Source organism: Cheilinus undulatus, linkage group 1, assembly GCF_018320785.1.
Source record: "Cheilinus undulatus linkage group 1, ASM1832078v1, whole genome shotgun sequence".
In the NCBI taxonomy this organism is placed as follows: domain Eukaryota; kingdom Metazoa; phylum Chordata; class Actinopteri; order Labriformes; family Labridae; genus Cheilinus; species Cheilinus undulatus.
The window spans coordinates 2,761,048-2,775,135 of NC_054865.1; the positions used below are offsets into that span (position 1 = coordinate 2,761,048).

At 39.4% G+C, this 14,088-nt stretch overlaps 2 protein-coding genes across 2 annotated transcripts; one reads left to right on the forward strand and one right to left on the reverse strand.

The window, feature by feature from the left end:
• Positions 1–573: 573 nt before the first annotated feature.
• Positions 574–4,547, forward strand: fadd (Fas (tnfrsf6)-associated via death domain). Its single transcript, XM_041791059.1, has 2 exons — positions 574–948; positions 3,138–4,547. The coding sequence occupies exons 1-2, from the start codon at positions 645–647 to the stop codon at positions 3,416–3,418; spliced, it is 585 nt and encodes a 194-aa protein (XP_041646993.1). The 5' UTR covers positions 574–644; the 3' UTR covers positions 3,419–4,547.
• A 127-nt stretch (positions 4,548–4,674) lies between these two features.
• LOC121512058 (low choriolytic enzyme-like) lies at positions 4,675–13,578 on the reverse strand. Its single transcript, XM_041791045.1, has 10 exons — positions 13,528–13,578; positions 13,318–13,384; positions 11,163–11,166; positions 10,959–11,021; positions 9,102–9,257; positions 8,803–8,923; positions 8,317–8,495; positions 8,037–8,118; positions 7,173–7,297; positions 4,675–4,778 (listed from the first exon to the last, which is right to left on the reverse strand). Coding segments are annotated over exons 2-10 (786 nt in total). The 5' UTR covers positions 13,372–13,384; positions 13,528–13,578; the 3' UTR covers positions 4,675–4,776.
• Positions 13,579–14,088: the final 510 nt, after the last annotated feature.

A 14,088-nucleotide genomic window follows, 5' to 3' on the forward strand; every position in this document is an offset into this window, starting at 1 on the left:
AATAAAGAGGAACAATATACCTATATCTTATAAAATAACTTTTCTGGTCTCTCTGGTCTCATTTCTTCAGTCCCTGTATTGAATTAAGGCATTGACCCTCTAATATCTAAAAAAAAAAAGAAAAAAAGAAAAACTATTAAAATGTTTATGTCACCAATAAGAAATTTCTTTGAATTAAAAGTTTAAAGATGACATTGGGGAAAGAAGTATTCCGGTGCAATTTCAGCATTTTGTGATCCAAGTGTATTTCCCCTAAAAAGTTTATTTTCTAAAACAATTATAAGAACAGCAGAAAGAGACACACGTGCGCTGAAATGAGCAGTTTCATCTAAATGTGTCCTTGTGTCTTCCCATAATAATTATTGGGATAATATTGCAATTTTGTTTTTTAAGAAGACAACATAACTTGTTGTTCATTATCTAGTATCGTTGGTCCAATGACCAAAAGCTACACGGACGTCAGAGAAAGAGAGCTGCGTGTGTGAGGCTCCGTTCTCTCAGTGTTGAGGAATGTCTCGGAGGCTCGTGAACTCACCATAGACAGGCTGACACACACAGACGGAAGTGAAAGTAAAAAGTGAACTATTTCCTGCTCGGACGGATCAGGTCTTCGTGTCGGTGGAGCCGCTCTCCGCGTCTGAGTAATGGGTTCTGTAGGTTTTAACGGCGTTTTACTGGAGATTTCCAACAGCCTGACCTCTGACCAGCTGGAGCAAATGAAGTATCTGTGTGATAATGAAACTGTCAGGAAAAGAGACAAGGAGAGGATCGACAGCGGCTGGAGACTGTTTCAGCTGCTGACAGAGAGACAGAAACTGGGAGAGGACAACATCGAGTATGTGTGCCAGCTTCTCCAGGGAGCCCAGAGACCCGACCTGGTCGAAAAGCTACGAAACTATGACGGACAACCAGGAAACGGGGTCCAACAGCCTCCAGAGACGGAGAGAGGTACGGTAGCACTGCCCAGCATACTGCCAGCATGTAGCAGTGTTAGACCACCAGATGGCGCTGTTTGATCGTCTCCATTATAGAGCATTAAACTCTATGAGGGTCGATTTTTAAATAGTCTATGAAATTAATTCAGTCTACTCTGATGAGAGGAGCAGTGTTTGATATAATAGTTTATATATATTATACTGTTCGCTATCTTTTATGTGTCTTTAAACTAGATCGGTTAGATTTTACCTGTTAACAGCCAAACTGTCAATGGTTGTGTAACGTTTTTAATTACCAAAAAGAAAACAATCCTGAATTTCTGCTAATTATACACAAAAATAGGGGCTAGAATTTCATGCAGATCATTTATCCCACAAACAAGTGGAAACTAAGAATAACGCTGGCTGAAAGGTGTATCACAGAATCACGTCATAAGTCTCCCCTTTTAAACCCAGACAGGGTCAGTTAGGTTAGACCATAGGCTGCTATGAAATAAGAACCGATAAATTCAAAACAACGATCTGAAATATTCAGTTCAGTTTGATCAATTCCTCATTAAATGTTCAAATTTTCATACTTATATTAAAAATAATCCTGAATTTCTACTAAATCTGACACTAAAAAGGGGAAATTTTAATGTCACTAAAGCAGACCAGGTAATGTTAGATCTCTGGGGACAACAAAGAGCTACCATTGATAGATAAATACATAAATGTTATTGATTTTTTTAAAAACTAAAATTCACCATAAACAAGTCTAAAATCTTTAAATGCTCCTCTGACCAGCTGCAAATATTCAAAAGTATCTTTTTTGAAAACTAAAAAAATAAAGGTTAATCAGAGGTTCCCTGATCCCCTGCTGTTACAGCTAACATTATATTCACATTCACAGTGTCTAGTGAGAATGATCAGGCTGTAATGATCCCTAGCTGCACTGCATGATGGGAAACCAGTGTCTGTGGACATGTCCTCACATGTAGCCTACTCTGGGAACACCTCAGCAGTGACGATACACAAAGATGACTCATGACCAGTCCGTCTGCATGGACCATAAAAGCAGAGTAAACAGATAAACCTCTGCTTTCTGCCCCACATTTCCTTTTGCTCCGACATCTCAGTGGTCTGTTCTGGTGGCCTCTTTGGTTTATATATTACTGTTTAATCATAATTATAGTAAAAAGTCTGAGACACACCTCATGTGAGGTCACTAGGTGTAAAATCAGAGAACTGCTTGTTTCAGCACACATTTTCTGAAAGGTGTGGAGAAAGAGAGGGGGAGAGGGAATGGATTTTTCTGGTACTTGAGGGGATTTTGGACAGGCCAGGGGGACATATTTGTGTTAGTAAAGCCTGAAAAAGTGATTTTTGTATAATATGTCTCCTTTAAGACCTGCAGTGTGAATATTGGCCGTCCTGGTTTGCACAGTAAAGTACTTGGACAGCACTGTCTGCAGCACCGACCTAGAAGGGCGGTTTGTTAATACTAAATATATATACAGTGCTTAACACATTTATTAGACCACCTGTCATATTTGTCTCAAAGACCATCCAGCATCATGAAGTGCTTTAATGCGGACTCTTTCATTTTTCAGTGAGCTCTCCACTTTTTACCATTTTAACAGGAATGAGGAATGTCAAACTAAATTCACCCAAATTTCACTGGGCTTCTCTGAGAAGTCAGAAATTAATTAAGCATAACATTCAACCACTAAAACTAATTTTTCTGTTCAGGAATGCAAGTAAATAACTGTAATTTGACATATTAATCAAGAAATAATAATGTGCTTTACTATTTTTTCAGTTTTTTTTGTAAATCAGTAAATTTGAAAATTCATGGATAACAATAATAATTATATTCTAGCATTAGAAATATCATTTCAGTTAAAGAGCTTCTACAAATTGGTGTATTAACCATTGCAGAAACATAAAAAATGATTTTGGTAATTACCAATGCTGTTAATTGAAGGCAGCTGTGGCATAAACCTTACTTTGGTTAGGGTTAGGGTGGTCTAATACATTTGTTAAGCACTGTATATTTATTATAATAAAAATAATACTATTATACGTGATATCGTCTGACTTTTCATTCGGAGCACAGACCTCCTGAAGTCTCTTCTGGCCTTGACTACGGTTTGCATATTGTATTTCTTTAGAGACGGTTTTTGATTGTCTCTGCCTCTGTGTCTCGTCTTCCTCTTCCAGTCAAACTGGACATTGCCACAGAGGTGATCGCAGAGAACCTGGGAAAGATGTGGCGTAAACTGGGCCGTAAACTGGGTTTGACTGACACCAAGCTGGAGTCCATCTCCAGGAAACATCCCACAGACCTGGAGGAGACGGCGATGGAGCTGCTGAAGGAGTGGAGGAAGATCTGTGGAGCCGAGGCCTGCTCAGAAAGGCTGATCAAAGCTCTGAGAGACTGCAACCTCAACCTGACGGCTGATAAAATCGAGGACAGACTACTCAAACACACATGTCAGTAAAAGACTGTTAAGAAATTAGTTAGTGCTCAGATCAGTGAAATAATGCAAAAATCCTTCCTTTAGCTGAAGAAATGGACTTCCTGATTGTAAAGCTGCACATGTGCAAAAGAGAGAGAGTGTTTGGTGGATGGTTCTAATTTTTGTTTTTGTCCATTAGTAATCATATATTAAATAAATTATGTGTGACTTTATTGTCTGAAGATCACATAATAAACTGTGAAGTCTGCTTAACTAAAAATCCTTCTTTTTGTCGAGCGAACACATGAAGCCCTGTTCACAAAACCCCAGAAAACATCCAGAAATGTTCAGGGTGAGCCTCATGTTGGAATGCAAACAGCTAGATATTTCATGTGGGGTAGGGTGGGGCTTTGCTTGTGTGACAGGACAGTGTTTGAGGAGGAGGAGGGTTTGAAAACGTTGCACTGAGATAGCATGGTCTGAAAGCTTGGTCAGTTTTTCACCTTTGGATCAAGGAGAGATTGGCATACAGAGAAGGAGCCACAGTCTGGATTTGAACTTGGCCTTCTGCTTCCTCTGTTCAGGGGCTTCAGATACACACAAAGGTCCAGCAGTTTAATAAAACGAGATCAAGAAAGGAGTGCATTTGTGAAAATGAGTTTTCTGTGATTTTAATTGACACTTCACGTATGATGGAACATTTCTGCTTCATCTTATTGAAATACAAGCCATCTGTATGTGAGGCCTTTTCATTCTTTATCATATTTAATGTCACTGATGCTGGTCAGAGTTTTCCTGTTTTCTGTTTTGGTGTGAAACTGTCGACACAAACATTTTTGACAACTCAGTTTAATTTTCTGCAAAAACTAAAGTGGAGGTCCTGAGGTTTCTGTGCACTCAGACCATGAGATGATGCAGATAGGATCTTTTTGGAAAATCAGAGTATTTCTGTCTGCAACAGTCTGATGAAGAGTCCATCACCTCTGTTTCAAATAAAAGGGATCAATAAGAAAAAATCCTGTTGTGCTGTTTCATGTGTATGTGCAGTTAAAAAGGAGTCAGTGAGCTTCAGAGGGAGAAAAGATTTGCTCAGCTTTAACTCCACAGTTATTCCTTTAAGATGATGTTTTGTGATTTTATTAAAACTGAAAAGAAAGTTCAAGGATTCATCAGATGTCACCAAAGCTCAGTTTGTGATTGATTGACTTATATGTAAATGAAATGGTATGGTATCTCAGTGTCTCACTGACAATATCTATTATGTTCATGTTTCTAATAAAAAAATACAGGCAGCTTTAGACGTTTTCAGGTTTATTCTGAAAGGCCCATACAAAGTGATGTCCACCCTGTTTCAACCATCAGCACGCACAGATGCCATCAGGTCAAAGGTCATGTGTGGTTTCTGTGAAGACATAAACATGTTAAAACAGTATGAAGGATTTTAGCCAGGGAAATCGTTTCTAAAGTACAGTGCCATGAAAAAGTATGTGCCCCCTTTCTGATTCCTGATTTTTTTGCATGTTTGTCACACTTAAATGTTTCTGATCATCAAACCAATTTTAATATCTCACAAAGAACCCAAGTAAATAAAAAATGTTTTTTTTTTTTAATGATTTTATTTATTAAGGGGAAAAAAATCCAAACCTATCAATCCCTGTGTGAAAAAGTAATCGCCCCCGTTGTTAAATCATGAGTTAACTGTGATTAACCACAGTTCTTGGAAAGCTGAGTTCAGTTTCACTGGCCACACCCAGGCCTGATTACTGCCAGATTAGCTGAAGAAATCGCTTAAATAGAAGCTGTCAGACAAAATGAAGTAGGCTACAAGATGTCTGAAAGAAAAGCATCATGCCACCATCCAAAGAAATTCAAGAGCAAATGAGAAACAAAGTGATTGGAATCTATCAGTCTGGAAAAGGTTACAAAGACATGTCCAAGGCTTTGGGACTCCAGCAAACCACAGTCAGAGCCATTATCCACAAATGGAGAAAACTGGGGACAGTGGTGAACCTTCCCAGGAGTGGTCGGCCAACCAAAATGACTCCAAGAGTGCAACAACGACTCACCCAGGAGGTCCCAAAAGAACCCAGAACCACATCCAAAGACCTGCAGGCCTCACTGGCCTCAGTTAAGGTCAGAGTTCATGACTCAACCATCAGAAAGACACTGGGCAACAATGGCATCATGGGAGAGCTCCAAGGCCAAAACCACTGCTGACAAAAAAAAAAAGAACACAAAGGCTCGTCTCACATTTGACTAAAAACATCCTGATGATCCCCTAGACTTCTGGAGAAATATTCTGTGGACTGACCAGACAAAGTGGAACTTTCTGGAAGGTGTGTGTCCCATTACATCTGGAGTAAAAATAACACAGCATTTGATAAAAAGAACATCATGCCAACAGTCAAACATGGTGGTGGCAGTGTGATGCTCTGGGGCTGCTTTGCTTTGTTAAAAAAAATAATAATAATAAATAAATATATATATATATATATATCAATGATGGTGTTATTTCTGAAATTTGACCCAAACAGATAAAAAAAATCTGCATTTTGTGGCTTTTAATTAGCTCAAACCGACATCTCCTTTGGAAAATCTTTTCTGGAAAGGCGGGGTTTCCGTGATGTAAAAAAAACAACAGTGGTGGACAGCTCCTCTCTCTTCGCTGCAGGACAGAAAGATATAGAAGATCTTTTATACTCTCAGCAGTCAGACTATATAGTTCTATTAGAAACAGATGAGACTCCAGACAAATGAATTTCCCTTTTGGGATAAATAAAGTTATTATTGTATTGTATTGTATACAGAATCCTATCATCGGTAGGCTTCTACATCACAAACACTAGATAAAAGATAGAACATGATCGCCTCTTAGCATCTTTACCATTCAGAGACCACTCCCATCCTCTTCTGCACTGCTTCAGCTCCGAGAGCTCCGGCTTTAGTAACACCAGTACTGGAGCCAAACAGGTAGTGCTCAGGACCACCACGGTCCACCACCACACTACAGCCTGTTTCAGGGGACTCTGGAGGGAAAATCCTCCACTTCTAAAGATCGCTCTGAGGCAGCAGTGTTACGGGACTCCGTGTCACTTTCTGACAAGGGGACAACACTGTCACTCCCGCCTCTTCTGGAAAACCCCATCCTTTTCCCCTCCCTCCTCTCAGTACCAAACTGACCATTTTTGTGCATTTTTCAAAATTCTGAAGTGGAGTTAGCTCCGAGCTGGGAGTTTACTTACACTTTAAATCCAATAGAGATGCTGTGGTGTGACCTTAAACAGGCAGTTCATGCTGGAAAACCCTCCAATATGACTGAGTTAAAACAATTTTGTGAAGAAGAGTGTGACAACATTCCACCACAGCGATGAGGAAGACTCATCACCAGTTATCACAAACACTTGATTCCAGTTACTGCCGCCAAGGATGTAACAACCAGTTATTAGGTTCTGGGGGTAATTACTTTTTCACACAGGGTCAGATAGGTTTGGATTTTTTCCCTTTAATAAATAAACTCATCATTTACAAACTGCGTTTTGTATTTACTTGGGCTGTACTTTGTGAGATATTAAAATTGGTTTGATGATCCGAAACATTTAATTGTGATAAATATGCAAAAAAAGTCAGAAATCAGAAAGGGGCAAATACTTTTTTCACGGCGCTGTACATCAGAGATCACATCCACGGCCCACATTCTTTGTAAAATTACCTTAAAATTCATTTAAAGCTATAAAGTCTGATTCTGACAAACAGAGAAGTGTTCCTGGCATTGATCGTCTCTGAAAAATAAACTCACAGCACTGGTACAGCCTGTTCAGCCTGACGATGTCATTCTGGCTCATCTGGGTGGCGGTGCCGAATGCCACGTTGTTGTTAGGAATGGGCACCATGGTGGGGAGGTTGTTCTTGGAGAAAGCGTACCTGAATCACACACAAGTATGAAGAGAATTACTGAGCAAATGTGGGATCAGTCATGTATTCTGATCGAGTTAATTTTAAAGTTAATTAAGGTAAAACTTTTTCAGTTTCAGTTATGTACATAGAATTAAAAATACCAGTGGGAGAAGGTGTAAGCTTGTATTTGAAGAGGAAAGATTAGAAGTGTCATACCTCTAATGATCCTCTGGGTAGAAGTGTTCAGATGAGAATATGGTATTAAGACTGTTCATGCTTTTTCTCTCTGCATAGCTTTACAAAGACGTGAACCACTTGGACCCACTCAACAAACTGGTAATTCATGTTCACCATTGGAATGCTGTTTAATGACTAACATGAAAATGTCCCCTTTAAAGATATGCACAGACATTCTATCCGCTGTTATGTGTGAAATATTCATCAGTCAGATGAGGCCCAGGCCTGTAAATCTATGAGGGTGCTCACTCATGTTTGCTCTGCAGCAGATGAGGGCCTGAGAAAGGGAGACATGTGAAGGACTGTTTTCACCCAGGTAAAAGTCAGACTCATGGATTAATGCCTGCACTGACCACAGAGTAGTTTGGGTTGTATCTCTGAGCCTGAAATGCAGCACGATAGTCTCATTTATGGGGAAAATAACACTTGAAGGATTTTATTCAGAAACGTATAAGGTTATAAAATCTTACCAAATACTGTCACAAAGTATTTGAGAGGTGTGGGAATATAAATGAAAGATGAAGCGTACTTCTCGTATTGCATGACAGAGTTGTAGTCATAAGCAGTTCCCTGGTTCAGAGTGTCGATCTTGTAGAAGTTGTACTCCATGCCTAGAAGACGGACAAATCACAGATGTTTAGAGTTTTAAGAAAAGTATAAAATATTTGGTCTCATTAAAGATGGCCTAAAAGTTAAAGAAAAGAACACCCGTTTCTCTTATACTACATTCTGATGAGAGGCTCACATAAACAAAAGCCTACATGGTCAGTAAAATCTACATGGATGTATAAGCTCAGTGAGAGTCTCACCATCGATGATGTTGTCCCAGTACACCATGATGTGGTTGTCCCTGTCAGAGCGGGTCTGCTCGTGGTTGAAGCCGAGGGCGTGCAGCAGCTCATGCTGGACGGTGCCATGGTAAAGACATCCACTACGGGCCAGAGACACGGTCTGACCTCCTCCCTGACGGCCCACGTAGGACCAGCAGCTGTTCACAAGGAAATAAAGAGATGTTTTCAGAGAAATGTCACTGAAAGGAATTAGAGAAAGAAGAGTTGTTTTGGGAAACTGCATAAATATTTCTTTATATGACAGGGAAAAGTCTCTCCAAGATGAAAATATTCATCTGTGTTTGATTATACATGAATGGATAGATATCTAACTACAGCTTGTTTACAACGTCATGATTGAATGTTTCATTAATGTCACAGAAATAATCGATGGTTTTAAAAGTCAGAGTAACTCAAGCATAAGTCCTGTTATGCTCAGATCCTGGAGCAGAAGCAGAGTCTTACCCATCCCTGGACTCGATGCTCAGCCACTCGTGATCTCCGCTCTGGTAGGGTCTGAAGCGAATGCAGGAAACTGAAGAGAAGGACTCGAGTCCACGAGTGATGATGGACCTCTCTCTGGAAGCTAGAAGAAGAAAGAAAGCCTGACATGTTATGGTGCTTCAAACAAACTCAGGTCTTCAGAAGTTTTAAATATTTGCTCTTTCGTTCCTCCTTTATTCTGGCAGTTATCTACCCAGGAACCATCCCAGTATCTGCAGACTTTACTGTGAAGAGTTTCTGATACACTGATGAGTGCGTACAGTAGTGATTGGCGATGTAGTAGGGGATGTAGACCTTCCCATCAGTGTACTTCAGCCACAGGCAGCCTCTTGCTGTGCAGGGGTCAGCGTTTCTGTCGGCTTCAGACTTGATGGCAATATCTCCTCCAATCAGGGTGGGCTCATCAGGACCAGGGTCTGCAAACCCAGATCAGGAGTCAGCTCAAAATATGCAACTATATAATCGGAGTTGTGATGATTAGGATTTTTTTATTTTGAGGGGGTTATTCTTGGTTTAAAATCTTCAAACATCATGTGACCTATGGAGTTATTGAGGGCAGGGCTGACTGTGACGTTAAGGGCAAGGTCAAACTTGTTGACAAAAATACAAACAGCATGTTTGGTGATGATTTCTGGCAAGTCAAAAAGAAACAAAGGTAGTTTTTACAGCTGAAAAGACATGTTTACAGCCTGGTTTAAAAAATCAACTTGATCTAAACAGCTCACGTCTTTATCTGCTCACAGTCTGGGGTCTGAATTCTTACCATCTGACTCTGTGAGGGGTGAGACCTGCTTTCATAGAGGACAGGGCTGATGTGAATGACCCATGGGTGCTTTATCAGGAGCAGCTTTAGGCTCTCTGGACCTGATCCACGAATGAATAGTGCTGATTTTTGTGCGGCCACAAAAAACACAGCAGCTATGCAAAGGGCAAAAAGATCATGTCGGATCCACAGAGTGAGCAGCTAAGCAAATGGCACCCAGGTGTTTTCTCTTTCTTTCTTTCTTATTATTATTTTTATCTTTGGTGATTTTCATATTTAACTGATTTCTTGATTTCTGATGTTTTCAGGCATTTAAAGTGTTAAAATCCTGACAATAACTGAATATGTAGTATTTTTGATCATGTTAATGACAAGAGTTTATTGAAAATAAAATAAAAATATTTCTATATAATTCTGTAATTCATATTTTTATATTGGGGTCAAATTTGTATGACAGCAGAGGGTTATCGTCCAATTCTGGATTCTGGATTCAGGTCTAACCTGAGGGCCTAACAGGGTCAACATTTACCAAAAACTGTCAACCTCATTTCACCAGTAATTAAATATGAAAAACGCAGCACTGATGATAAATGATTTTGACTTTTGAAAAGTTAAAAAGAAAAGTTTAAAGGCTCACAATCTGAGAAAAATACATTTATTAGTTCAAAAAGGTCCAAACATGAAATTAAAAAATAATGTTTTAAATGGCAAATATATTATAAAGAAAGTCAAAATCATGAGTTTAAAAGGTCAAAATATAAAATAAAATCTGTAATCATGAAATTTAAAGTCAAAATATGATTCAAAATTTTAAATTGTGAGTCTAAAAGGTCAAACTATTGGATTATGAAGTCAAAGTTTGGAGTTGAAAATATGAGGTAAAATACAAAATAACTTGTCAAAAAGATCAAAATATGAATTAAAAATAGAATTATAAATCTTAAAGCTCAAAATATTATATGAGAGGTGAAAATAATGAGTTGAAATGCTCAAAGTATGACATAAAAAGTCAAAATCCTAAGTTTGAGTCCTAATTCTGAGATGCTAAAATGAAAATGTGAAATTAAAACACAAATTCTTTTCTCACAGTCCTGACTTCTTATCTAAATATTTTTACTCCTTACTTTTTCAGATTTTGTGATTTAACAAGGAAATCTTAAATCATCAGGATAAGTTCACATTTTTATACTTGAGGAAATCTGCAGACCTCAGACTGATGGACCAGTTACAACAGAAATATGAGATCATCTTGTGGGCCGGATTTAACTGTTCCACAGGCCTGATTTGGCCCCTGGGCCTTAAGTTGATTTACAGTGTGTGACTAAAATCAAGAAGTCGGCAAAGCTGGACTCACTGCGGTTTCTGTTGGCTCTCTCCAACAGCTGACTGACAGAGAGCTCCTCAAGGGTAGAAACCTCTGCACAACAAAATATATGAGATTAACATGAGAACTCACTGACAGCCATGAAATATCCAACAACAGAATTAAATCACAGACAGTAGTCTGACAGGCTAGTTCTTCCATACTGTTTAAAGGGAGATGCCATGTCTTTCTTACCTTCCTGTACTCGGCCACAGTGACATGAAAAAGATGAGCAGAATGTGAGAATATTACCAGCTCTGCCTGCTTCAAGGATGACATGATTATCTTTTTTATTTACAGTGTGGTGCCCTTTAAAAGGGAATATTAGCAGTGAGTATAGAACCAGGAAAAACACGTGTGACTGCCTTCTTCACTCGTCTGTATTAAAGGGATACTTCAACATTTTGGCAAATTGGCCCATTGCCATAATCCCCATAGTCTTAGTAATAGGTTCGTCACCTTTAGTTGTCAGTGCAAGCTATTTTTAGATTGGCGGTGCTGAGTTAGGAGCTGCTCTGCCAACGCCATGGAGTCTTATGGTATCCAGACATTCCCTCATCAAACTCATCAGATACACAATCCAACTACTCTAAAATGCTCTCGTGGACAAGTTGTGACCTGCACATTCACCACGCTATGAAATAATAACGTATAATTATGTAAAATTACGACACATGAAGCAAATACTCAGAACTATTTCTTGAGTAAACCACTGGGCGGGGTGACACAGTGCAACAGCCATGTCTGGAGTGTAGTTCCGGCTTTGCATTTAGCCTCAAAACATCTCCGTCTCGTAATGTTCCATGATTATTTCATAGTGTTTCAGACTGTTTTAAAGGGGCTTTTTCCAGTGGCTATGCGGGCAAAAAAGTCTGAAATCCACAGGCTAAAAACAATCCTAGTTATTGAACAAGAAATGTAGAGCAACAGAGCCAGAGAACAACAGGACATACCCAGATGTGAAATATAAATCCCTACAGAGCCAGCAGAACTTCATCAGCTCTTAAAGAGCAGAAAAGTCAGCAAATCCTCACATATGAAGGTGGAACAGAATATATTTGTATCATATCTGATCTTCAGAGATGAACCATACATTTACATTTGTAACTACCCTACATGAACCTCCAGTTCACTGTTTCAGGATGTCGTCAGGAATCTACCATCATTAGCATGATATGCTGACATTCTGGGGCTGGAGACTGGGACTGTTTTATTCACTCTTAGCCCCTTACTGACATCAAAAATACACATCTTTGTCACTGAAAGTCATTTTAGATTTACACCTCATATTTGGTCACACCTATAGATTATAGGCCCAACTGTCAGATGTTTTATATTTACTGTTATTATAGTTATAGTGTCTCTCATTTGTCTCAGACAAAGATGGCTACTCTATTCACAGTACTGCTGGCTGCATGAGAAAGGAGAAGTAGTATAGCTGCCAGTTGGATTATATTTTCAGTCTGAGGGCCCCATCTTCTCTGATTTCTGGTTTTATTCCAGAGGTGAACAACAGCTGACCTAACAGCTACGTCTTCTAATGCAGTGGTTCTCAACTGGTGGGTCGGGATCCAAAATGTGGGTCACGGATGTGTGTCTGGGAAAAAAATTGAGCAAAATTGTCTATGAGACTCCATAGAACATGTATGTTTTTTTTTCTGTTTCATTGTTTTGTTTTTACAACTTTTATACTGTCTGTGCTTTTTAATTGAATACATCTGATTTACCAAAAAATCTCCAAATTTGGGTCTCAATTTTCCTTGAGGAGTTGATGGTGGGTCCTGGTTGAGAACCACTGTTCTAAAGCTTCCAGAAGCCTCACTGTTTTAGGCAGGTACATTTTCACACCTGGTGGAATTCATGAGACATTCAAAGTTGGAGATAAACCTTCTAGCAGTTGAATTTTTTACCAGAGTGAATCTCTATAGTCCCTGCGTGCATGAGATCAGAGTCAGCCACCATCGATGAAATGCAGCTCCAAATTGAGCCGCTGCTGAGGCCACACAAAGGGCACGAAAAAAAAAAAACACATAATACAAACATTTTTCTGTGTATCTGATATTCATTTTGTTTCTCACACTTTTTTGTTTTTGCATTATGTTTTTCTTGAATCAACAACAATTCTGGAGAGCCAGTTAATCAGAAGTCGTCTACAGCTTCATGTGTCTAAACGGTGAGAGCTTGAACACATAGGCCACCCTCCAGCTGCTGTGAAAGCATTGGCTTTACATAAAAATAATCGTTACTATGATAGATTCAATCTTCTGCTGTGTGCTTATAAGAAATGTTTATTCAGTGCAGTAATGAATAATGTTGTACACAGCCCTAGTTTCTGGACAAGTTTTTATACCTCGGCCCAGGAAGAGGAGACCAGCAGCAGAGCCACAAAAGAAAAGACCAGCATGGCTGCAACAGACCTGAAACAACAAGAGAGAAATAAGAATGTGTATGACTGTATATTAATGTGACACACCACACTGGGGCTTTCAACGCCCTCTCAAACAATGACGTGTTCATAAAAGATGAAGTTGGTAGAGTTAAAGGAAGACAGGGTTCTTACCTGAGAGCCTGAAGAGAGAATGATCACCTTTCTGTTACCTAGTGAGACTTTTTATACCACCAAGAATGAGTAAACAGCGTGTTATATCAAAAAGTGCAAACAGCCTCCTTTATCACAGCAGATGGAAAGTCCTGAGTCCTTGTAACATGAGAAACGGGGCAGCTGTCACCACATCAGTGAGTGTGTTTGTGGCTGTGTTAAACAACTCTCTGAAAGCTCTTTAATCAGGTTTAAACTTACATTTAGATTTACCAACACTGTTAATTTTGCTCATGCTAAGATGATTGTCAAACAGTTTCAGGCTTTCCACCGCATACTGTGCCTGAAGGACAGTTGGAGTCTGATCTAGATCAAGAGCCCATGTGTGATGGGTCTGAATCAGTCACTTAGTCTGTTAGCAGGCAGTTAAGCCGGGTCTTTTGCTGCTCGATTAAAATATAAAATGTGACTTTTTGTCCCGATGTACCTGCACTGGTTTGGTAGATGACGATTCTCCCCTTTCAGCTAGTAGGTACTACTGGACCTCATTTTAGTGGAACAAGTTAGCAGCAGCTAACATGG